At 48.6% G+C, this 26689-nt stretch overlaps 1 protein-coding gene across 1 annotated transcript in view; it reads right to left on the reverse strand.

Moving 5' to 3' along the window:
- RARG (retinoic acid receptor gamma) overlaps positions 1–26689 on the reverse strand; it is a 127385-nt gene that overhangs the window by 63515 nt on the left and 37181 nt on the right. Inside the window, exon 2 of the mRNA XM_028709506.2 lies at positions 12387–12737. Coding sequence (XP_028565339.1) covers positions 12387–12561 — 175 coding nt within the window. The 5' untranslated portion in view covers positions 12562–12737. The remainder of the gene's footprint in view (positions 1–12386; positions 12738–26689) is intronic.

A 26689-nucleotide genomic window follows, 5' to 3' on the forward strand; every position in this document is an offset into this window, starting at 1 on the left:
GGAGCCACTCTTTCGATGCAGCTAGAATGAAGGCCCTCGATGCATGTGCAGAACGTCTGCTCTTTATTAATTATTCCGTACAGCTACGCATCTTCCACAGAAAAGTACAGCGGTAAAGGTAAAGGGACCTCTGACCATTAGGTCCAGTCGTGACCGACTCCGGGGTTGTGGCGCCCATCTCGCTTTATTGGCCGAGGGAGCCGGCGTACAGCTTCCAGGCCATGTGGCCAGCATGAATAAGCCGCTTCTAACAAACCAGAGCAGCACACGGAAACACCATTTACCTTCCCTATTTATATACTTGTACTTTGATGTGCTTTCAAACTGCTAGGTTGGCAGGAGCAGGGACCGAGCAACGGGAGCCCACCCCATCGCGGGGATTCGAACCGCCGACCTTCTGATTGGCAAGTCCTAGGCTCTAGATGCATGTGCAGAACACCTGCTCTTTATTAATTATTCCATACAGCTACGCATCTTCCACAGAAAAGTACAGTGGTACCTCGGGTTAAGAACTTAATTCGTTCCGGAGGTCCGTTCTTAACCTGAAACTGTTCTTAACCTGAAGCACCACTTTAGCTAATGGGACCTCCCACTGCCGCCGTGCCGCCACAGCACGATTTCTGTTCTCATCCTGAAGCAAAGTTCTTAACCCGAGGTACTATTTCTGGGTTAGCGGAGTTTGTAACCTGAAGCGTATGAAACCTGAAGCGTATGTAACCCGAGGTACCACTGTATAGGGTATGGATTTCCAGCAGGCTTCCTGCACCCAATGAATGACTAAAGGTGTGGAGTGAAGTAAAACAGAGACAGGGGAAGCTCTGGCCCTCCAGATGTTGGCGGACTACAACTCCCATCATCTTTTACCATTGGCCATGCTGGCTGGGGCTGATGGGAGTTAGAGTCCAACCACCTTGGGAGGGCCACAGGTTCTCCCAACTGTATTGAAGAAAAAAGTGGATCCCTTTGGGTTCCTGTGTTGAGAGGGCAGGCTTTTCTCTTTCTGGGTTGCTCTGAACCCTGCTCATCATCACACCATCTGAGGGTGCAAAAGGAAGGAGAGGAAGGAGGTGTTGGGGGGGCAGAGGGGCAGGAGGGGGGGAGCATATTGCCAGATTCTCTCTGGAGCCATCAGAGGAGACGGGAACAGCCTCAGGCACCTTCCCGCATTCCAGCCAAATTGATGCCATAAACACACTGAAACATTCAGAATTCAAGAGCGAGAATATGAGGGGGAAGCACAGAGCAGGGGGAGGGGTGACAGCTAATTTGCTTTCTAGAGCCCATTCGCCCACCCGGCTTCCTGCCCAAATGCAGGATCAGTGGACACTAGCCCCTCCGAAAAGGATACTGTTCCACAACAAGCCTTGGCCCACTGGGTAGTAGTACCCCGTGCCAATTCTATGCAGAACAGATCCACCCAAATTAATGGAGCCAAGTGAATCACGTCTATGGATTTCAACAGGTCTACTCTGTGTAAGACCAGCATTTGCCACAAACCACACTGCTGGGAAAATGCATACTCGCCACCCCACAAAACCCCAGAGAGGTTTCCTTGGAAGAAAACATATGGCTCCTGCACAATAAATTAGCAACAACTGTCCTTTTTCTTTTTCTCCTACAAACCAGCCATCCAGGAAAAAGTCCCAAGTTTCGTCTTGTACCCCGCTCAGCTTTTGGCAGCTGTGAGGTCCATGATACCGCAGGCCAACCCAGCATAATGGGAAAGCTAGGAGGGATGGATGCAAAGGTATTGAGGATTAGCCTAAGCAAAACTAGGTACACAGTAAATAACTTTTTCAAACAGAGCCGCCCTGGAGAGTCCTGTCTTGCCTCTCGTTTCCTGCTTGTCCACCAAAGGATGCTGCCCTGTGGGGGAGAGGAGTACAGTTGGCCAGCTCCACCATCTCTTTAGCACCAGTAGCGGCCTTGTGCGGAGGAGGAGGAACAATATTAAACAGGGATGGAGATAAGGGGCGTGCAGCACTCTCGGAAGCTGCTGAAAACTTGGCCTCCCCCACGAGCGTCTCCCGGCCGGGAGAGTCAAGGCCAGTTGCAATGGACAGCTGCTACAAGGTTGTCTGCTCCTCTTAGTGGATGGGGGACAACGAAATGGGGAAGGAACACAGCGAAGTTTGCCCAACAGCAGGGGAAGGAAGTACTGCACCGAACATTACGTAGGCACTGTCTGCAGTGCAGGAAAAGCCCATTCAGAACCAGTGAACTCCCCAACTTCTGGACCTGGGAACCAGTGGTCACCACTGGTTACCAGGATGAAATATCACTTTGTTGGCCCTCATGCTACCAACTACTGCATTCAGGCACTGGTTTAGAACCCAGACTGCTTCTCCTGATTCAGATGTTTCCGAGAAAGAGAACTATGGTGTCATCAGCATATTGATGACATCATGCCCCACTGACCGCTGGCCTTAACAGATGTTGGTGTATGTTGCATTTGCTTTCCTGGAACCTGAACCTAGGCAGGTTCAACACAGACCATGGCTGGCATCATCCAGTACTAAGAAGCCCAGCACAAACAGCTGAATAAGACTTTGTAAAGGCTTTTCCTTTGGAGAAACAGTACCACATTTGGAACCGCTTTGTTGCAAGAGATAAGGATATCTTCCCTCTGAGTGATGCTTCTGTTGTGGCGAGGTCTCATTCCTCTAGCATTTTAGAAGGAAATTTGATGAAACGGCTGCTGATTAAATGTGAGGCTTCTTCTTCACACAGCTAGCCCCTTCACTGCCACTGAGATCTCTGTGTGCCAGATGGCTGCGTGACTGACGAAAGCAGCTACTGGCTAGTGCCTGTGTCATCATTAATGGCAAGACATGCATGTCCTCACCCCGTAACCCAGTTTGCTTTTAATTTGTGTCTGTTCTTTCCAGAGCAAGCACGTTCCTACATTACCAGATGAGTTCTAGTACAGACCTTTATTAACCAGACTAGGCATGAAATTAGACTTCTCTTGCACGAATTTCCTGCCACTTGCAAAAACGTTTTTCTTTGCAATTTGCTTATCATTTAAATGTGTGCATCCCACTTCAGCACTGAAACAGACACCTATTCCTTACCCTCTCTTATTTATAAGGAAGTGAACAGGTGTTTTCATCACCCCTCCATTTATGGAGATTTTTGGCTTCGACTGTAGAATTGGACACAAACACCAGCATAATACTAATGGCCAAGTAGCACAGCACATCATTAGCCCAACAGTCCCTTCCTCATTGCGAAGCACTCTTGGGAAGAGATGCATTGTAGAAGGGAAGGGGCATGGGGAATGGTACTTAACCTTTCCCCAGCCAGTCACTTTTCTCCTGACACTCGTCATCCCCCTCCCCTGCTTTTAGCCCTCCAGTGTTCTAGAACCATATTCACCTTGCAAACACAGGTCTAAGGGGAACTTGGGAAGGGTGAAAAACACCCATTTCTCCCCCAAAAAAAACAACAACAACACACTGCTGCTCCACTGCAAAGAGCTCCCTCCTTAGGGTGCTTTGTAAATAGCAAGGGAATAAATGGAGGCAGTGAGAGATTTTACTTTCTTGAGCTCCGTGATCACTGTAGATGGTGACAGCAGCCACGAAATTAAAAGACGCCTGCTTCTTGGGAGAAAAGCAATGACAAACTTAGACAGCATCTTAAAAAGCAGAGACATCACCTTGCCAACAAAGGTCCGTATATTTAAAGCTATGGTTTTCCCAGTAGTGATGTATGGAAGTGAGAGCTGGACCATAAAGAAGGCTGATCGCCGAAGAATGGATGCTTTTGAATTATGGTGCTGGAGGAGACTCTTGAGAGTCCCATGGACTGCAAGAAGATCAAACGCATCCATTCTGAAGGAAATCAGCCCTGAGTGCTCACTGGAAGGACAGATCCTGAAGCTGAGGCTCCAATACTTCGGCCACCTCATGAGAAGAGAAGACTCCCTGGAAAAGACCCTGATGTTGGGAAAGATTGAGGGCATAAGGAGAAGGGGACGGCAGAGGACGAGATGGTTGGACAGTGTTCTCGAAGCTACCAGCATGAGTTTGACCAAACTGCGGGAGGCAGTGGAAGACAGGAGTGCCTGGCGTGCTCTGGTCCATGGGGTCACGAAGAGTCGGACACGACTAAACGACTAAACAACAACAAAATGAAAGAGAGGCTGTGAAGCAAGGCTAACATGTTGTATGGCTATAAGGAGAATGTTGCGCCCGTTGCTCCAAAGAAAACAGACAAACAGAACATCTGTGCAAACCCTGAAGAGCAGGCAGGTTGAGAGAGCTAGGCTCCGCAACTCTAGATCCTTCTGTTTGAGGAAAACAGGCCCAAATGGGTAGGAGGTCTGGGCTTCTGCAGCAGGGAGGAAAATGGCAAAGGATGTGCGTTGTGTCCAGGAAACAAAGCAACAGTCTTCCCGTTCTCGTTTTTTTGATCTCAACTGACCTATAATCCAGCACTCTTCCCCTACTTCTGGCTGCAGCGTGGGAGGAGCAAAGATGTTTTGGGACGGGATCTCCAGACTTTTGGGGGGGGGGGAGCCATCCAAGAGTGAGAGGTGTGAGAGGTGTGTGTGTGTGTGTGTGTGTGTGTGTGAGAGAGAGAGAGAGAGAGAGAGAGAGAGAGAGAGAGAGAGAGATGGGAGGGAGCGGAGTGGGGAGAGAAACTGACAGCACTGCTCCCTTCTGCCTGGGCCTTGCTTGCTCTCGCTCTCTTTCCAGATGAAATAATTATTTCCAGCCGCCCTGCCAGCTCATTCAGCTGGCCAGGAGGGAGTCCCAATTCATTTCAGGCAGTGCAGGCCAAAGCAGGCCTCAACGCTCGTAACAGGGGCCCGGCCACTAAAAGGGCTTAACAGCTTGAGGAGCCAGCACGGTCCTGGGCCTCAGACGGCTGTTAGATGAGAAGTCAGGGATGCAAGTGCAGTGCTTCGGTCCTAGCAGCCGATTAACTGGGGCTTAAACTGGCCTGGAAGGCCTCTCTCGCCCTGGAATATTTCCTTCCTGTTCCAGATATGCGGGGCCTGGCTGTGATTAGTCAGTGGCGGTGGGGAGGCACTTTCCATATGCTCAGAGGCACTAGGATGAGTCCTGAGGGTGGAAGCTGAGTTGCATTTCAAATCAATTCCCAGACCCTCGATAAGTGCCTCTATTTTCCAGGGAAAGTCCCAGATTTACAGAAGCCATCCCAGTTTCTGATTTGATATGTCCCGCTTTCCCTTAGGACGTCCCTCATCAGAGAAACGTTGGAGGGTATGGCAGGACACCCCTGCTTTCATCAGAGAAATGTTGGCGGGTACAAAGTTATACGAGCCAAGGAGATAAGTAACTACACAACCTTTAGAAGACATCTGAAGGCAGCCCTGTGTAGGGAAGTTTTTTAAAATGTTTAACGTTCCATTACATTTTTATATGCAAAGATTTTCAGGAGCCAGGTGCAAAGAAAGCCAAACAGACGAGCACTGTGTGCAGGCTGCACAAATATGCTTGCATTGGGTCATTTCCACCAGGTCAATATACTTAGGCTGCCTGGATGTAAAAGATGAACAGGGACTCTTAAAAGGGGTACACAGGAGAAGGATTTTTGGCAGGTGCAGGCTGACATGAAGGCTTGAGAATCACCACTCCTCCCCCTCCATGTTTGTTTTTATACCGCTGCTGAAGTTACAAAGGTGCCATCCTCCTTTGCTTCGGGTCACCTGAGAGGTACTGCATCAGACAGAAAAACATCAGCTTTCGGATAGTGCAGAAGCAACAAAGTTGTTTCAGAGGCATCCACTAGAGGGACACGGCTATATTGCAGCGCAAAGCACTGTGCACTGTATATACGGTAGCTTTGGCAGAACCCAAACGAACCGTTTGAATGACCCCACCCTAAGACCTTGGCCGAAAACCTGTCAGAGCTTTTCAAGAACAGGTTCAAGGAAAACCTTCCCAGCCGAACTGCTCTGATGGTTAGTTAGGAATGCATTCCTGTGTCCTGAATGGATCTTCCTTGATTAGGAGGAAGAGGAACCATCATGGTTACTCATTCATGAACTTCCCTGACCGAAGAGGCAATAACATTTAAGGGTTCTGCCTTCTTACCGGCATCCTTGTAAAACATGAGCTGTCTATGTCATCCACTCCCACAACCCCATTATCCTTTTTCTCACTTTCAGCAAGGGGTGGGGAAACTTTGGGCTTCCGGATGTTGCTCCCTGGTGCTGGAGGAGACTCTTGAGAGTCCCATGGACTGCAAGAAGATCAAACCTATCCATTCTGAAGGAAATCAGCCCTGAGTGCTCACTGGAAGGACAGATCCTGAAGCTGAGGCTCCAATACTTTGGCCACCTCATGAGAAGAGAAGACTCCCTGGAAAGACCCTGATGTTGGGAAAGATGGAGGGCACAAGGAGAAGGACACAACAGAGGACGAGATGGTTGGACAGTGTTCTTGAAGCTACCAGCATGAGTTTGACCAAACTGCGGGAGGCAGTGGAAGACAGGAGTGCCTGGCGTGCTCTGGTCCATGGGGTCACGAAGAGTCGGACACGACTAAACGACTAAACAACAACAAATGTTGCTCCCACTCTCCTTGTCCACTGTCCTTGCTGGCTGGGGCTGATGGGAACTGGAGTCCAGCAACATGTGGATTGCTATAGATTCCACCACTCCTGCTATAATAAATAATAATAATAATAATAATAATAATAATAATAATAATAATAATAATATATTTATACCCCACCCATCTGGCTGAGTTTCCCCAGCCACTCTGGGCAGCTCCCAATCGAGTGTTAAAAACAATACAGCATTAAATATTAAAAACTTCCCTAAACAGGGCTGCCTTCAGGTGTCTTTTAAAGATAGGATAGCTGCTTATTTCCTTCACATCTGAAGGGAGGGCGTTCCACAGGGCAGGCGCCACTACCGAGAAGGCCCTCTGCCTGGTTCCCTGTAACCTCACTCCTCGCAATGAGGGAACCGCCAGAAGGCACTCGGCGCTGGACCTCAGTGTCTGGGCAGAACGATGGAGGTGGAGACGCTCCTTCAGGTATACAGGACCGAGGCCGTTTAGGGCTTTAAAGGTCAGCACCAACACTTTGAATTGTGCTCGGAAACGTACTGGGAGCCAATGCAGATCTCTCAGGACCGGTGTTATGTGGTCCCGGCGGCCGCTCCCAGTCACCAGTCTAGCTGCCGCATTCTGGATTAATTGCAGTTTCCGGGTCACCTTCAAAGGTAGCCCCACGTAGAGCGCATTGCAGTAGTCCTGCTATAGACTACCAGCTCCTTTGAACTTTCCTGAGAGCTGTCTGAACTCTGTTCTGGATCTTCCAGATATACATGCACTGTTTCACTATGGCACAGGGAAAGAGAGAGAGGTTCAGAGTCCCTCACCCTCATGAAACCACACGTAAGAAAGCACAAAAACAACCCTATATGCAGATGCTTTCTGAACCTCACCATGTAGAAAGCAAACACAAATGTAAGGTGTGTCCTTATAATACAAACCCTCTACCCTGCTGCTGCTGCTGCCTCCGCCGCTGCCACCACCACCACCACATATCTATTCTAATGATAAGTATTTCATTGCTTTTATGCAAACAGGTATTTGCAAAGACTTGCCTGAAGGAGTCTGCCACCTTCATTGGGAACCATCAGTTTTGTTACTTGAGGACTTCTCCAGCAGGTATCAAATGAGTGAAAGTGACCTTGAACCACGGTTACTAATTACCATCACCAAACTGCAGTGTATCAACATCCTGGGGATTTGGAGTAGGGAAGGAAGCTGACTCTACCAGAGTTCAGTTCTCCCTGACAACTTATATTTTTCGGGCCACTGTATTGGTCTGTTTAGGGGGTTTCTTCTGAAGGCGATCCAGGACCTTGGACTGGCACAGAATGCAGCCTTGATTATCTGAGGCTAGCTGCAGAATTGATGCTTTTGAATTATGGTGCTGGAGGAGACTCTTGAGAGTCCCATGGACTGCAAGAAGATCAAAACGATCCATTCTGAAGGAAATCAGCCCTGAGTGCTCACTGGAAGGACAGATGGTGAAGCTGAGGCTCCAGTACTTTGGCCACCTCATCAGAAGAGAAGACTCCCTGGAAAAGACCCTGATGTTGGGAAAGATGGAGGGCACAAGGAGAAGGGGACGACAGAGGACGAGATGGTTGGACAGTGTTCTCAAAGCTACAAACATGAGTCTGACCAAACTGCGGGAGGCAGTGGAGGACAGGAGTGCCTGGCGTGCTCTGGTCCATGGGGTCACAAAGAGTCGGACACAACTAAACGACTAAACAACAACAAGCTGCAGGCGGAACAATACTCCAGAGCAGTGAAAGATCTCCATTCATTTCTCATTTGTCTTGAGCCGGATTCAAGATGCTAGTTTAACCCTTAAAGTCCCTGGGCCTTGCCAATGTTAAAGGAACACCTTCTTCCCCTATGTTATTCCCTACCTTTATAGATTGGTAAGAGAGACCCTGCCAGCTTTGTGACATCTCCTTCTGATGTTAAGCTGACAAGCTGAAGATGCGGTGCCTTCTAATTGTTAGCACAACTGTGGCACTCCCTCCACAAAAGGTGCTGCTAAATACTAAAACAATCTATAGGCTCAAAAAAAAAAAAAAGGAATGTACCACCTTTTCTGAAGAGCTATGCTAATGTTGATCTTCCTGCTGGTTTTGGGTTGCTAAGTGGCACCGGCACTTTTTAATTTATTGGATTGCTTTGTGTAAGTTTCCCTGCCTTAGATTTCAGAAAGGCAGGTTAGAAATTATAAGGATGAAAGAAAGAATTCAGTGTCAGGGTGACAATGAACAGCACATTTGATCCCCGGCTGTGACATGTGTGTGCATGTGATATGTGAACGCTGTTAATGCAGGGGAGAATTTGGAAGAGAAATTAAAATGCACACTGCAGTCGGTTTAGTTTTCTTGCATTCCAGCTAAGAGCAGATTTGAAAACAAAGCCAAGGTATGCCTCGGGCGCCGCGAAACACTCCATGCGATCGACACCGATAATAAAACACAATTTCAGAAGACACCCAGGCACCCCCCCCCCCCGTGAAGTGCAATTGAATTAGATGTGACGCAAGTCACGTGAACGCAGAGCGTGCCCCCTGGTGGACAAACAACATGCAGACAGGTTGGAAATAGGAGCTTGGGGGCTGCAGTTGGCAGAGCTAAAGCAGCAGAAGACGCCAAGTAACCTGGGGCTGCCCAGGTCAAAATGAAAGGGCTTAGCCTGGTTCAGCAGAGTCCAGGACAAGGGCACCTTGCTTCCTGGGCACATCCCTTCCTCCAAGGTAGTGCTGTTCAGACAAAGGCACAGGCAGGCTTACATACGCACAGCTCTGAAGCACAGAAGCATTCAGTGAACTGGAGGCATGAATGACTGACAGCCCTGCAGCGTGGGGACGCTGCTTTGGCGTGCTGGAACCCGCATGCGAGAAAGCATGTAGGGCTCCAATCCCTGCATTGGCAGGCGGGAGGAGCCGAGCCTGGAGGTCTGGCACGGAGCCCGGGCACACCCTGGGGCGGGAAAGGGCAGAGCGGTCGGAACATGCCCCAAAGTATGGGGAGCAGAAGCACAGAACCCGGCAGGAACCAGTTAAGACCCACACCCAGCAAGCCCTGGGCACAACACCCTAACACCCCAGTTCAAAAAAAGCCCCGGTGAAATTGAGGCACCGTGTACACAAGAGACATGCACACACACAAAGAAAAGGGTTTCTCTGAACACCTCCACAGTTAAGGTTTCCCCCTGGAGCCCCCTCTAGTGAGACTGGGGGAAAGCAACTCCTCAAGGCTGACGCAAGGTCCCCTACAAAGTAGAGGCCAGATGCCCTCCCCAGGGTGGGATCCGTCCCAAAATAGCTCCCTGAAAAGTCAAGCTCCTAGCCAAGATTGCTGTGTGGGCCAAGTCGCTCCACCCACTGTGAATTCCCTCCCTCCCCAAATATCCACGAGGTGGAATGCTTTTCCACACACACACACACAGACTTGTAAAATTACTGCGTCCTGGAAACTGCTTGTTTTTTGACATCATGGCAAAACAGCATGGGAGGGTGGCTTTCTGTTTCGACATAACCAAATGGCCTTGTGAAAGCCACTGTGTGGCAGTAGTTCCATTTTAAAAATGGCTGCAAGAATTGCTATGTGTTTCAAGTTCAGGGTTTGGTATCCACACCCTCCAATCTGGTGATCATTCTGAGCTCAGAGTCTTTGACTTTACATATGCCTAAAATCCACTCTAACTTCGGGTGCCCAGTGATGGTGTGAAAGGCATGTCAAATGACAGACAGCACCTATTCAGGCAAGCTGCAAGGCTTGGTTCTTAGCTAGCTGCACTCAGCACCAAAAGGTGCGTATCTTTTGGCTGACATGGTTTTCTTACTAGGCTGTAAAGGACTGTAAAGAGGCTTTGCCATTTTGATACCACAATATTGCCATGCACACCTATATCGACAGAGCTTCCATGCTGGAAGCAAGACCTGGTCATATTTAAATCGTGCTTCCTGATAGTTTACCAGGAACTTGGCAACTCATCACTGTTTGGTAAATTCTGGACTAATGTACTACAATATGCTTTGCATGGGACTGCCCTTGAAGATTGTCCAGCTCGTTTAAAAAACGGTGCAACGCTCCTTCTATCAACGTGGGCACCCGTGGCCACATAATACCTGTGCCAGTTAGTTTCCAGGCACAATTCAAAGAGCTAGTCAACAGTTTAGCCAACATGTCCAGATTCAGATCGTGGGCTCACCACCTTGCTCAAGCCACATTTTTTAAGGTGAGGCCGATCACCATCTCAACGTATGCCAGATCACTCACACAGCACTGATTTGCCCTGTGGAAATACCTGTCCAAATGTCAACTCATAAGAATTGCCCTTTCGAGTACAGACACAAAGTGGGCAAACTTTTTTCTCTTGAGGGCTGCATTCCTTTGGGGGTAATCTGTCCAGGGGACCCTTGTGGTCTATTCCAACTCTATGATTCTATGTGCTGCCTGGCCTAGTCAGGGACGAAGCCAGAAGAAAGCAGGGCAAGAGGGGGCAACTGAGAAAGATCACCCCCTCTTCTCATCCTGCCACCCCCTTTTTCTCACTTTTACCTGTCGGCAGCATAGCTGTCAACGTTTCCCTTTCTTCAAGGGAAATTTTTCGGCTGTGGCTCCAATCTGGTGGAACGCTCTGTCACAAGAGACTAGGGCCCTGCAGGACTTGACATCTTTCCGCAGGGCCTGCAAGACAGAGCAGTTCCACCTGGCCTTTGGCCAGGGCACAACTTGACCCCCTCCTTTGGCAACCCTGACAGAACTCTAGCCCAATGGTTGCCATTAATCTGATTTGAAATGATTTTATAATGAAATGATTTTAGAATGTTGTATCATTTAACTGTTGCTAGTCGCTCTGAGCCCGGCTTTGGCTGGGGAGGGCGGGATATAAATAAATAAATTATTATTATTATTATTATTATTATTATTATTATTATTATTATTATTATTATTTCCCTTATTCCGAATAGGATTCCTTGCAATAAAAGGGAAAAGTTGACAGCTATGGTCGGCAGCCAGGGGACAGACAGATCACTTTTTGTCAAGATCACTCTTTAAACTGCTTCCTTGCAGAATACTTTTTAAAATTAGGCTAAGGATGCCTATCTCTTGTGTAGAACCTGTGAAGAAGAACCACCCTGTGAGATCTGCTAATCTATACAGCACCTAACCCTAAATACAGTATTATGCAGGAGAAGCAGCCCAAGACAGGAGTCCACCTGCACAAATCCTTTGCCACCAGGTTCAGTTATTGTCTAGACACTACTGTAAAACCCTGAGGGTGTAATGCATCTACAGGTGCCATCTCCTTCAGCCTTACAATAGCTTTCCTTAGTATACTTATGCTTATTAAAATTTGTATATTGCCCTTCACCCATAGATCTCAGGGAGGTCCACAGCATAAAAGTACAAGATAAAAACACACGCACAAAATAAATAATAAAAACAGGAACAAGTACGAAACAATAACCTCCTTCTCACTTTTGCTCTGGGCTGAGACATTTTCCTCCCATCCCTGCAAGCAGCTCATTATGAAGAAGGGGGTCTAGAATCCAGGCTGAGGCCCAAAACTCTTTTATCGACTGGTTGCCAGTGAGATCCCTACCAGGGACTCTATACCAAGCCAGTGCTGCTTATGAACTTTCAGCCAGTGAATCCGAAGACCTAAAACACTGCTCTGCATTTGGCTGGAACAGTTTCAGGGGAAATCTTTCCAGGGCCCAGAACAGAAATCAACACTCCACACCCAGCAGCTGCATCTCTATGTGGTCAGGTCAGCTTGGCATCCATACCGCCCTGGCAACAAAGCCCCAAGTGCCCACTGCCAGCACCAGCCCTTTCGGCCGAAGGAACTCACACAGTGATGCCATTTCCTTGGGCAGGTCGTTAGGGTAGCTCCGGAAGTAGCCTCCATTGGTGAGCACCTCAAAGTGCGGGTTGGGAAAAGGGAAAGGGTAGACCGCAGGCGGGAAGCCGTTCACATGAGCCAGGGGGGTTCCCCCAGAGCAGCCCCTCTCCTTGTTTCCTGCCATGGTTGAGGGCGCACGAGAGGCTGGCGTGAGAGAGAGAGTCAAGATTCCCCTTAGAAGATCTGGGTTGTGCCGTCACTGCTCTGGGAAGGTGGTTCCATGGTGGTGGTGGTCTGTGCGGGTTCTCAGCCCCCCAGCGAAGGTGTTTTTGCTCTTCTTCCTCCTCCTGTTGTGCTGTCCTGCATGGGAGAGAATAAGCACACCAGAAGCACATTAATGTCCGTCGTGTTCTAGCAGAGGGTGTTATAAAGGTAAAGAGACCCCTGACCATTAGGTCCAGTCGTGGCCGACTCTAGGGTTGCGGCGCTTATCTCGCTTTACTGGCTGAGGGAGCCGGCGTACAGCTTCCGGGTCATGTGGCCAGCATGACTAAGCCACTTCTGGCAAACCAGAGCAGCGCACAGAAACGCCGTTTACCTTCCCACCGGAGCAGTACCTATTTATCTACTTGCACTTTGACGTACTTTCAAACTGCTAGGTTGGCAGGAGCAGGGACCGAACAACGGGAGGTCACCCCGTTGCAGGGATTTGAACTGCCAACCTTCTGATCGGCAAGTCCTAGGCTCTGTGGTTTAACCCACAGCGCCACCCGGAGGGTGTTGTACTTGAAGTTAAACGTTTAGTTCGTCGCCCACCATTTCCCCATAGAGTCAAACAGTTTGGGAGGCAGCCCCTTCTTATATTTCAACCTCTCATTCTTGTACAGGTGAGAGATGGCTCCTGCAATCCAACAAATATTGCACCCTTCTTTCTTCGACAAAAATTTAAAATTTTGCATGTACACCAGGGCTGGTGTGCGCACACATGTTCTCTTGAAGGGTGGGGGAGGAAGCTAATAATGTTGGTCATACCCTTCCCAGCTTCACTAAGGTGTTGGGTTTTCACCATCTTTCAAAAGAGCAGATGTGTGTTCTAACATTGGTGCACATATAATACTTCCTATAATTTCAACAAAAGCTTTGCTCAGCGTTGCCAGTTTTTCACCAGAGATAGGGGACTTTGGAAGGAATGGCAGTAAGACAGGTAATGCAAAAGGGAGGGGGAAAGTTCTGGGTTATACACTATCAGACTGTCCCCCAACCATGTAGACAAATGGGAGAGTGCTTCCTCCTCCCACATTAGCTAAAGGGAGCATAGCTGAGTAGTAGAGCTCAGGGATGGCGTGCAATAAATACAGCATTTTTTGCTCTAAAAGACACACTTTTCCCCTCCTAAAAAGTTAAGGGGAAATGTGTGTGCGTCTTGTGGAGCGAATGAAGGCTGCAAGGCTAAGCAAGAAGCCAGAACAGCAAGAGGGAGTGCTGCGCAGTGCTCCCTCTCGCTGTTCTAGGTTCTGGCTTAGCCGCGCGAAGCCTCCGCGGGGCAGCAGGGAGCCTTCATCTTGCTGCCCTGCAGAGGCTTCGCACGGCTATCCCTGGCTTTTGTGGAAGGTGGGGGAAGGGACAGAGTGCGCGGCTGTCCCTTCCCTCACCTCCCACAAAAGCCCCCAAGATCCATGCTCCCTCTAAAGAGCGCACGGTTTTTGCGGGAGGTGGAGGAAAAGCCAGGAGGTTTGCTTTCGCTGAAGCCAGGAGAGCAAGCGGGATCGGTGCGCTCCCTCTTAGCTCAGGAGGCTTTGCATTGCTTTCTTATTTCTTGTTTTCCTCCCCTAAAAACTAGGTGCGTCTTATGGTCCAGTGCGTCTAATAGAGCGGAAAATGCGGTAAATAGATCTCCAGGTTTAATACGTGCCACCTCCAGTTAAAAACATCAAGTAGCTGGTGATGTAGGCGGATTCTGCCAGAGATGCTAAAAGCAAGGGTTTTGGGGGAAGGGGGCGTTCCTCTCATGGGCCATTGATCCAAGGGGAAACGGAGCAGGGATGAATTGAGGACCAAACACAAGTAAAAAGAGAAACTCCTTTGAGAGCATAGATCAGGTCAGACGTTCAACTGCAAAGCTCTCCTTAGGTTCAGGGCAGCCTCCTACCCGACAGCTTGCAGATCTGGCCAGATGACAGTCAATCTGATTCACAATTTCAATGGCATTGCAATGCAGTCCTGGGCAACCTCCCACCTGAGAACTTCAAAGGTGCACATGAAATTTGACAATCCTGCCGCCACCACCACCCTCCTCTAAAGAGCTGTTTCCAGTTAGAGTAGACAGTAATGGGCTAGGTGGACAAATAGTGGGCATTGCTCAAAGCGGAGAAAGCAACTATGCACACGTGATTTTGGCCTTACGCTAAGATTTTCCAAAGTGAGGAAAGTTGACATATACTCGGAGTCGAGAGTGGATTTCATGCTCTTTATTCAGCTCATAGTGGTAAGGAGGAATGAATGTTCCCCCAAAATATCTGCTTTATATACATTATTTACACAATGGGCTGCACGTGATTGGCTAATTCCGGGATTCTCCTGTAGGCCAATCAGGTTGTGGATTCACTTCCACCTGGAGCTGGATTGGGTGGCTCCTGTGGACCAATCATACTGCTGCATTGTTCTAGGACCAATCAGACTGCTGCATTCTGAATCCTATTGTTCTAGGACCAATCAGACTGCTGCATATTGGATCCTTTTGTTCTAGGACCAATCAGACTGCTGCATTTTGGATCCTATTCAACTCAGTACATAACAAAAGTATAAGAAAGAAACCGTGGGAAGGAATACCCATTGTCTAAAAGAAGCTGAAAGTTGGCAGAGTCATGGACTTCAATGGGTACATGGAAATGAAATGTGGCCTCTCTCTTCCGTGAGGATGAGAGCAGCTCCTCCAGGGATCCTGAAGCTCTGAAAGGAGTCTTTGCCCCCCCCAAAATTGGGCAACACACATATTAGGTGAAGAGGCCACTACAGGAAAATGACCACAGCAATGCATATAGAGAGAAAGCAGGAAGCTGAGGAAGGGAAAACTGAGTGGACAGGTTTAGAGGGAACATGGGAATAAGATTGTCAACCTTTTATTTATCATTCTGCGCCTGCAACAGCCTGGAACACACTGAAATTGGCAGATAAAGCTTTTTGTGCCACTTTTAGTTCCATACAAGGTAAAGCTTGATTTCTTTTAATTTCTGCACGTGAGAGTGCTTTTAAGGTTACAGGCACAGTGCAGGTAAAAAGCATCAACAAACCTACTAGCAAAAACAGTTAGGGACGTGGGTGGTCATAAATTTCCAAAATAAGAGTTGTTGATGCTGAAGCATGCTCAGAAACCAGTCATCTTAGGCTGGAAATCCTGTCCCAAAATACCAGGTGTGTGGGATTGGTTTGGGGGGCGGGTTATTCGGTGGTAAATGAGATGCACTTGCCACACAATCAAGGGTACCCACGACCTTCCGATTTTCAGGAAGCAGGCCTAGCATTGAACTAAGTTATCAGGATTGAGTCCTGGAGGGTAGGACCAGAAAGAGTCATGGTTTCAGGGGGTAGAGAACAGACTACAATGATGTGGCAGCCCAGGAAGCAAACGAGAGCAGTCTGGCAACCAGACCTTTATATCATCTATCTATCTATCTATCTATCTATCTATCTATCTATCTATCTATCTATCTATCTATCATCTATCTATGTCTCCAGTACAGCCTCTAAAGGCTTTTCCTGTCCAATCCTTCTCTGTAGCACAGATAACTGGCAAACCACAACAATTTATTTATGTATTTATTTATTTGATTTCTATCCTGCCCTTCCTCTAGAAGGAGCGGAGGGCAGCAGACACAGCAACGATAAAACATTTATTTAAAAGCATTTGCAAACATTATCTCAGTCAGTGATGATGTCGTGGTTGCTAGGAGCATCTCCCTCCAGCCATCAAATGTCCAGGTTAACAGGAATGTTTTCAAATTTCTCCTGGGTGTCAATAAATGAGGGAGGCTGACGGCCTTCCACTCATGGGAACCACAACGGAAAAGGCCATGTCATCTGGCAACACCAGATGGGCAGCTCCCAGTGGTGGCATCCCCTACAGGCCCACAAGTGCTGATTGCCAAAAAACAAACAAACCCCAGGTTATACAGTGGTACCTCGGGTTACATACGCTTCAGGTTACATACGCTTCAGGTTACAGACTCCGCTAACCCAGAAATAGTGCTTCAGGTTAAGAACTTTGCTTCAGGATGAGAACAGAAATCGTGCTCCAGTGGCGTGGCGGCAGTGGGAGGTCCCATTAGCTAAAGTGGTGCTTCAGGTTAAGAACAGTTTCGGGTTAAGAACGGACCTCCAGAATGAATTAAGTACTTAACCTGAGGTACCACTGTATTAGGTCTCTACCCTGAAGGCACGAGTTACTGGAAATCCCTTAGGGAGGGAGGAGTGATGATCATGCCCCCCCCCCCACCAATCGCCCTTGCAAACTGAAGCCTCTGGCCCAGTCTGTTTCCCTATGAAAAACTTCACCGCACGGCACTGCTTTTTACACTCTTACAAAGCCCTTCCTTCCCAGGGCAATTTGAAGCTGAGTTCCATAATTTCGAAGCCAGATCCAGCAGAGCCAGTCCAATTGAGGAGGGTTTGGAACTGAGCTGCTGCTCAGCCTCAGTTTACACACACACACACACACACACACACACACACACACACACACACACACACGTTCCAGCCTGCCTAGCAAACTGGGAACCGAGAGGCTGTCCCTTTAAGCCTTTCTCTCCACGCGGGCGTGTGCGTATTTTCCCTTTTGAACCATCTCCAAAAGCAGGCAAGTCCCCCCCCCCTTTTTTTCTCTTTTCTCCTTCTTCTTTGGGTACTTTTTACCATATGATTTAAATCAAGAGTCATTTCAGGTTCCCAGATAAATGGAGCTTATGTTCTTGCTGCCAGCGCTTGGCTGGGGCTGTACCACCCTGGGGGTAGAATGTGAGCTCACATCTTCCACATGGAACCCAACACCACAGGCCTAATTTACAACAGCCCAGGCAGCGCCTTTTCCTGCCGACTCTGTGTCTCTGGCTCTCAGAGCTACCCCCTATTCCACCCCCAGCCCCCAGCACATCACTCACTCTTCACCTCCGCTCCCTATACCCTCGCTTCTTTAATGAGCGCGCGCACACACACACACACACACACACACACACACACACACACACACATACTGCACACTCTTACTTTCGCCTCTGCTTCATGCCTGCTGCCCCTACTCCCTCTTTAGGTTTTTTGCCTCTCCCTCCCCACTCCCTTTCTTTCATTTTTCTTCTCCCACCGGGATGTGGTTCCACCCCAGTATGAGGCCAGTTTGAGGCGGCTAATGCATCAAGCGTACCACAGGCAAGGCATGGGCGGCTTCGGCGATGCTGCCCCACAGAACGCCAGCTGCAGGGCGAGAAGGAGCAATGCGTGGAGAGAAGGGGAAGCGGGAGAGCAAAATAATAACGACCCACTACCGTACAACTGAAGGGACGCGGGTGGTGCTGTGGGTTAAACCACAGAGCCTAGGACTTGCTGATCAGAAGGTCAGCGGTTCGAATCCCCGCGAGGGGGTGAGCTCCCGTTGCTCGGTCCCTGCTCCTGCCAACCTAGCAGTTCGAAAGCATGTCAAAGTGCAAGTAGATAAATAGGTACCGCTCCGGCGGAAGGTAAACGGCGTTTCCGTGCGCGCTCTGGTTTGCCAGAAGCAGCTTAGTCATGCTGGCCACATGACCCGGAAGCTGTACGCCGGCTCCCTTGGCCAATAAAGCGAGATGAGCGCCGCAACCCCAGAGCCGGCCACGACTGGACCTAACGGTCAGGGGTCCCTTTACCTCTTTACCGTACAACTGAGAGGCACAGACACGCACAATACAGACATCCTTTGGCATCCTCGAAGCAGTGGTTGTTTACCTAGCCACACACACACACACACACGCCCTGGCAGTGCCCCCTGGCAGCCGGTGGCAAGGAAACTGAAGGAAAACCATGTTAGGCACCACCTCTGTGGTGTCTGCCCCAGCCAAATCTGCCCACCGGTATGGGGTGTGTGGGGGCAACCCCTTTGCGCTCGGCTCCTTTAAAACGGCGAGGACTTTGGCTCACTCCGCCTTCGCCCCCCTCCCTCCCTCCCCATCCACCCCCTTTTCCCCACTGCCGTGGGTTCTGCCAAGTGCCCTGAGCAGCTAAAGCCACGAGATTTCAAGCGAGCAGCTAACTTAAAGGCTTCATTTCCGTAAACTTTTCCATATGTGAGGGCCTCTCTTGAAGCTCGTGTTCCAAAAATAAACGCGCCGTCAGGCCGAGGTGTCCAAGCACACGGAAACCGGGACAGAAACCCACTGAAAGAAAACAGCACCGGCTCCTGCCAGCGGGCTTGGGGCACAGTTGCCTCAAGGGGAAGAAGAAGAAGGGGTGCCTTTTGGGGGGGTGGGGGAGGAGGTGGGGAGCAGGCTGGTTACAGAAGGGAATGTTTTTAAACGGTGGAACATCAATAAAAACCCAGCCGAGGCTCCCGCCTCCCTCTAAAACACCATTCGGAGTTCAACTTAATTCCAGGCATGCATTTGATTCCCTCGCCATTAGAGGGATCCTGGACCTCGTATTGCCCCATCAGAGGATGGGAGTGTGGGGGTCACAGAGAGGTCACTCTAATGGGGCTCCTTCTTCTCTGGGATTCATCCAAGATGGAGACACTGAAACCCATATGTTCTCCCAGGCTCCTTTAATTGTTCCTATCCCTCATGGGCAAAGGAGCTTATGCCTCTCCATATTTCTGTGGTGTGGGGAGGGGCCGCGTTTCTAAGAAACAACCAGCGCTGTTAAAATATATTTTTTCAAAAAAATAAAACAAAAAAATAAATTCTTTGGAACAACTAACATGATAGCTCGCAGCAGCCTGGAGCCATCTCGTTTCAAAGACTTTTTTGTTAGATCGCTGTGTTTTCTATGTCACTGCGCTTGCTCTCTCTCTCTTGCTTGCTCAAACACACACATACACACACAAGTCTCAAACACACACACACACACACACACACACAAGACTCTGCCCGTGAAGAGCATACACTTTTGAGCAAAAGGGAAACCGAGGCCATTAACGGATTTGGCCCCAGCAAGGTAGAAGACTGAACTTTGGCACTCCTCTCACACTAACCTCAAAATGACACCCTGCACCAACACATCTGTCTAGCCTTTATTTTTGGTAGAGTACCAAATTCCTCCCCCAACCCACACTCACCACCCTGCCCCTTTCTGGTCCTTCCTTCAGCTGAACCAAATTTCCGGTTCCCTCCTGCTCTCCCCCCACAAAGTTTCTGCAGGAGCCCCAAATAATCAACCACATCCTAGGAGGAGAAGGCAGAATGTGGAAAGAAGAAGAAGCAACAATTGAACAAGGTTGCAAAGAAAGCAACGGGGCGCCTGGACCCTTTGCTGAGAGGGGTTTTTGTGGGGAGAGGGGAGAAACTGAAGATGTCTAGTTTTTCTGCAGAAGAGCACCCATTGCAATTTTGTAAAACAGAAGGTGAGAGTGAGAATTGCATGGACCAGGGACAGGGAACTTCCAGATGTTGTTGGACTCTAATTCCCATCACCCCTGCCCAGCATGGTTAGGGATCATTGGAGCTGATGTTCAACAACATTTGCAGGACTACAGGCTCCCCAGCCATGGTGTAGAACAGGGTTTTCCCAGCAGTTTTTGGACTACAATTCCCATCATCCCTGACCCACTGGTGCTGATAGCTAGGGGTGATGGGACTTGTAGTCCAACAACAGCTAGAGACCCAAGTTCGGGAAGCCCTGTTGTAGAGCATGGTTGGCTAGGCAGCCAGCCCAAAACACTTTGCTACCTGAGATGGAACAGCAACCCCCTCCCCTCATTTTGGCACCTGAGGCAGAAAATCTCGCAAGTGCCGCTCCCCATTCCTGGCATTAAAAATATGGCAACAACTTTTTATTTAAAAAAAGTGTTGCCATTCCGCGACACCCCAAAAAAAGATGCCTAAGGCAGTTGTCTCATTCTGACTAGTGGTAGGGCCGGCCCTGCCAGGGTAGAATTGTGTGTGAGTGTCAGCAGCAATCCTGGATTTCAAGAAAGGTTCTATGTCAGGGATTGAATCTCCACCATTGACCTATGGTCCTTCCAAGGACCATACACACCCTTTGCATTTTATATAGTTTGAGCATTGGAATTAGACCATGGAGCCCCTGTTTCAAAGGCACGCTCAGCCTTTACGCTGGGCCACTTTCTCTCTGTGTCGCTCTCTCACCCTAGCCTATGATGCAGGTTTGTTGTGAAGCTAAAAGGAGAGAGGGACCATGCATGCCACCCTGAGCTCTTCAGAGAAGGAGCAGGATTTTAAAAATGTAATAAATAAATAAATAAATAAATATTTATTACACACATAAGGTAAAGGTAAAGGGACCCCTGACCATTAAGTCCAGTCGTGGCTGACTCTGGGGTTGCGGCGCTCATCTCCCCTTATTGGCCGAGGGAGCTGGCATACAGCTTCCGGGTCATGTGGCTAGCATGACTAAGCCGCTTCTGCCGAACCTGAGCAGCGCACGGAAACGCCGTTTACCTTCCCGCCGGAGCGGTACCTATTTATCTACTTGCACTTTGATGTGCTTTCGAACTGCTAGGTTGGCAGGAGCAGGGACCGAGCAACGGGAGCTCACCTAGTCGCGGGGATTCGAACCGCCAACCTTCTGATCGGTAAGTCCTAGGCTCTGTGGTTTAACCCACAGTGCCACCCGTGTCCCATTACACACATTACACACATATTCCTGTCCTTTTCTCTAACATAACTCCAGCCTCCCACCCATTGGCATAGGTTAGGGAGGCAAAAAGCCTCAGCTTAGCAGAGAACCTGCACCCAAAGCCTTTCCTGATCCAAGCCCAATCACGCCTTCGACTAGACCAGGCAGCCCTCTTGAGCTGACGCTCTTAAGTGGCAAGGAGTCACAGCAATCTGTTCCAGATTAAAATGGAGCAGTTCGCTTCCCCTCCTCCTGTCTCTGCTTTGCCTACACATGTCTACCAATACTTCTGCACAATCCAAAATCCCTGCCAAAAAAAAAGTTTCAAACGCTACCCTCCCTCCCTCTCTCTCTCTTTCCATTCCCACTCCCCACTTACACACACACACACACACACACACACACACTCCAATTGGCCCTACTAAAAGATTTATGCTACTACACCAGATTTGATAACTGGAATACATTAGGAAAATAATGCCCCTTTTGCATGTTCATCCAACACGCATAATTTTTTAATCGCCGCGCTTTATGGTTTCGAGAACGCAGGGTTCCTTTCATGCAGAAATGAGCCCCCTCCTTAGCTATAATAACCCCTAATTTCAATTTGCTCTCCTATCCCAAGCACCCTGGCAGCCACAAATACTAAGGGAACATGGAGCACACCACATTCCTTAACCTCCTCATCAAAGAGAGAGAGAGGGGGGGGAGAGAAAAAGCCCCTAAACTTTCCTTTGCTGTCTGCAAGCGTGTCTGGAGTGGTCCGGGGCCAGTGGGAGGGGATGGGGGGAAATTGGTTTCGTGTAGAATTGAGGTATGGGGTGGGGGACTGGATTTGAATTTGGACAGAAGCCATTCAGTTGGGTTTGTTGGCTTTAAAATAATAATAAAAAAAAGCTTATTCCAAGGTGGAAAAAGCTACATGTATTTTCCACTTTACTTAAAAAAAAGAAGTCCGGAGGAGAAAAGGGACAACACAATGACAGGATTGTGCGAAAGGCTGAGTTGGCACTTAGCGGGCAAAGGTTATGGTAAAAGGTGTTTATAAGGAATATGCAAACATGAGCATCAAGGGAGTCATTGCTCATGGTTAGAGGCACTGAAATCCTCTGAAATTAAGCTGCCATGGTGTACATTTTCCATAGTCCTCAATGCCCACAATGGAATGAGGAGTTGTTGAGTTGTGCTCCATTCTCCCCCACCAAAAAGATAGAAAGACTCCACCCCCATTTTTACACAGACTTTGCAAAAGTATTTCAAGAAGGAACATAGCAACAGCCTTTTGTAAAGCGTGTGTGTGTGTGTGTGTGTGTGTGTGTGCGTGTGTGTGTTTTAACACGAAGCACCTAAACGGAGAGCTAAACTAGAAAGAAAGAAAAATAAGAATTTGGCCTGCACCACAGAGATGTTTGTTAGCTTCCATTATAGGCTTAGCTACAGAGTTGCCAGCCACAAAAGTTGAGGCAGGACCCCCAAATCATAATATTGGGACAACTGAAGCTCTTTTTAATATGATTTCTGGGCCTTCGGGTTACAAAGAGGCCGCGCCTGGGAGCATTATTTTTCTAACTTTGCAGCAAGAAGTTATCACTGGCTGGGATGCTAGAAATGGAAGATCAGCTATCAAGCGCGACTGTCCTGTAAAGTTCACCACAGTTTTACAGAAGTGAGACGCAGTGTGAGTGGGCCAAAATGCCTGCCAGGAAGCCCACAGATAGCCAGAGACTCAAATCGAAGCCTTCCAGTCCCAAACATCCCTTGAACTCCATGCAAACTAACCTAGAACAACTTTGCCAGATTCTATCACTGCAAATGCCCATTAGAATGCACACAGAACCCAGATGCAAGCTTTGAAAAAAGCTTCAACGTTTTATCATCCCCTGCCACTAACCAGAACCACTTGCAAGTGCAACAGGCTGCTTAAAAGGACATTGTAAATGAAGGGTTCGAAGCTTCAGGTTCTGCTAAACGGAAAGCCATAGTTTGTCACTGCGTTCAACATACACACCAACATTCTGCTGATATAAATAGGGGCATGGGCCTTGCGCCTTCTTCCCAAAGCCCAGGAAGCACTCCTTCTTAATGCTGCTGCCACTGGAGGAGCTACTTCCTTAGCCCCCATCTGCAGGTGGTGCGAAATCTGGGCATCCCCAGGCGAAGGCAGAGCCCGGGGTGCCTTCAAAGAAACTGTGAGTGTCCCGCTTAAAACGGGGCATTTGGATAGTATGGTTTGACTGCAGCAGAGACCTAAAAGCCAGGGTCGAGCTGTGGTTTTCAAGCCTTATTGTTGTGGTTGTTTAGTCGTTTAGTCGTGTCCGACTCTTCGTGACCCCATGGACCAGAGCACGCCAGGCACTCCTGTCTTCCACTGCCTCCCGCAGCTTGGTCAAACTCAGGCTGGTAGCCTCGAGAACACCGTCCAGCCATCTCGTCCCCTGTCGTGCCCTCCATCTCAGGGTCTTTCCCAGGGAGTCTTCTCTTCTCATGAGGTTGCCAAAGTATTGGAGCCTCAGCTTCAGGATCTGTCCTTCCAGTGAGCACTCAGGGCTGATTTCCTTCAGAATGGATGGGTTTGATCTTCTTGCAGTCCATGGGACTCTCAAGAGTCTCCTCCAGCACCAGAATTCAAAAGCATCAATTCTTTGGCGATCAGCCTTCTTTATGGTCCAGCTCTCACTTCCATACATCACTACTGGGAAAACCATAGCTTTAACTATAAGGACCTTTGTTGGCAAAGTGATGTCTCTGCTTTTTAAGATGCTGTCTAAGTTTGTCATTGCTTTTCTCCCAAGAAGCAGGCGTCTTTTAATTACGTGACTGCTGTTACCATCTGCAGTGATCATGTAAGTAAAATCTCTCACTGCCTCAATTTCTTCCCCTTCTATTTGCCAGGAGGTGATGGGCCCAGTGGCCATGATCTTCGTTTTTTTGATGTTGAGCTTCAGACCATATTTTGCACTCTCCTCTTTCACCCTCATTAAAAGGTTCTTTAATTCCTCCTCACTTTCTGCCATCAAGGTTGAGTCATTTGCATATCTGAGGTTGTTGATATTTCTTCTGGCAATCTTAATTCCGGCTTGGGATTCATTGCGGTATTTGGATGAAATGGCAAATTAAACTTCTAACCTTCTCTTTCAATGGAGGCAGGGGAAAGGCAAGGAGGCTAGCCACAACGTCTTCATGTCAGGGCAAACCATGGTTTGCCGTCAAGTCTGAACGCAACTACAAGAGGCCATCTTTTCACTCCTGTTTAACGCACCACAAGCTTCAGAAAGCAAGCACATGTATTCTCAACTTGTAGCGTTGTCAGTTAAAATTAGCCCTCACCCGTCAATCAACTGAAGCTGGAGGTTGACTAATTAGATGTCATGGTGAGGTGCAGTGGTTAGAGTGTTCAATTAGGGTTGCAGGTTCAAATTCTCACTCATCTGTAAAGATCACTGGGTGATCTTCGGCCACTTGTTATTTCTCTTAGCCTTTTCTACCTGACAGGGTTGTTGTGAGAATAAAATCACACAGGAGGGGAACAAGAAAACCATGTATGTTGCCTGGAACTCATTGGAGGAAAGGCAGGATTTAAATTAAGAATAAAAGTTTATATTTCTCTGCAAACTAAGCAAATATGTACTGCCCCTAGCTTCGTTTTCAGCTTCATTGTACAAAACTTGATAAGCCAAAGCACAAAAGCTGGTGCCTGCCCACAAAAGAGCTCTATGGTGTCTTTCAGATTTGCTGCAAATTTGGGCTGCATTCCTGCACACACATAGGCGCCGACTCCATGGGGCCTGAGGGGGCCCGAGCCCCCTCAAAAATTCGTTTGGGGGGGGCTCTGCCCCCCCAATAATTTAAGAAAATTTTTAGTTATATTATGCTTATCTAGAGAGGGGGTGGGGTTGCGGGCTCTCGACCCATCAACAATCTCGCGGGGCTGGCGTCAGCCCCGCGAGAAGCGGGGATTCCCCCTAGCTCATTAATATTCACCGCCCACGGCGGCAGCCAATTGGCTGCCGCAAAGGGCGGGCCCTCACAGGTTCACTTAAGGTCGGGGCAGCCTGGGGCTCGTTCCCCCAGCAGCAGCGGTTTGGAGGTCTTGGGCCCCCCCAATATTTTTTATAAGTCGGTATGGGCCCCCCCAATATTTTTTATAAGTCGGCGCCCCTGTGCACACAATTTGGTTGCTTAAAGGTAAAGTAAAGGGACCCCTGACCATTAGGTCCAGTTGTAGACGACTCTGGGGTTGCGGCGCTCATCTCTCTTTATTGGCCGAGGGAGCCGGCGTACAGCTTCCGGGTCACGTGGCCAGCATGACTAAGCCGCTTCTGGTGAACCAGAGCAGCACACAGTAACGCCGTTTACCTTCCCGCTGGAGCAGTACCTATTTATCTACTTGCACTTTGACGTGCTTTCGAACTGCTAGGTTGGCTGGCAGGAGCTGGGACTGAGCAACGGGAGCTCACCCTGTCACAGGGATTCGAACCGCCAACCTTCTGATCGGCAAGCCCTAGGCTCTGTGGTTTAACCCACAGCGCCACCTGCATCCCTTATTTGGTTGCTTATATCTCACCAAATTCAATGGGTGGTATTCAGTGAAGTTTTACTCAGAGTAAACCCACTGAAATGAATGAACATGGCTAAGTTAGGCCCATTAATTTCAACCGGTCTACTTTGAGTAAAACTTAGTTCAATAACCACCCAGTGGGATTTAAGCAATCAAGTTATCAACAGGACAACAGCTTTGATGCACGCAATCCACTGTATGTTGGAGGGCAGTATTTTTCCCCTGGGGGACGCAGGGGGACGCACACCCCTAAACATTTTGTGATTCTAAGTTTGGCCTCATTGAGGGGCAGTATTTCAATATGAGTAGGAAAATGAGAGTACCCCTAAACATTTTTTAAAAGGAAAAAAAAAGCACTGTTGGAGGGTATTCTTTTTCAGGAGAAAAAAAGAGAAAATATCAGGGTGAAGTAGAACCACGATATCTTGGGCATATGTTGCCAAGTGCATGTTGAAGCATGTTTTCGTGACATTAAAAAAACACAGTAAAAAGATCGTAACTGTGATTAAAGCCAGAAAGTCTAGGGCAATATGAAAAAGCATGAAAACCCACTAAATCACTCAAGTAGTTGCCGAAATGATGTGGTTATCTAGTTGGCTCTGCAAAAGGTAAAGCTTATCAAAGCTTACAAATGTCTATTCATACAGCACTTTCAATGAGTAAAAAAGAAGGAAAGTACTTTGCAGTCTTCATCCTGTTATCTACATAACAATCCAGTGGAGCAGACCTCTATTATCCTCATTATTCATCTGAGTCATCCAGTGACAGCCAGTTGCCTCTCATCTCAAAGCTCCCTGCTTCATTCATTGCAGTGTTTCTGATCCACAGGAATACCCTGCCTCTAAGCAAATCGCCTTCTGGTCCTGGGGTAGCTAACAAGCTTGCTTTTTAAAGCAGGCATAGGCAAACTGCGGCCCTCCAGATGTTTGGGACTACAATT

This window comes from Podarcis muralis, chromosome 2, assembly GCF_964188315.1.
Source record: "Podarcis muralis chromosome 2, rPodMur119.hap1.1, whole genome shotgun sequence".
Classification (NCBI taxonomy): Eukaryota; Metazoa; Chordata; class Lepidosauria; order Squamata; family Lacertidae; genus Podarcis; species Podarcis muralis.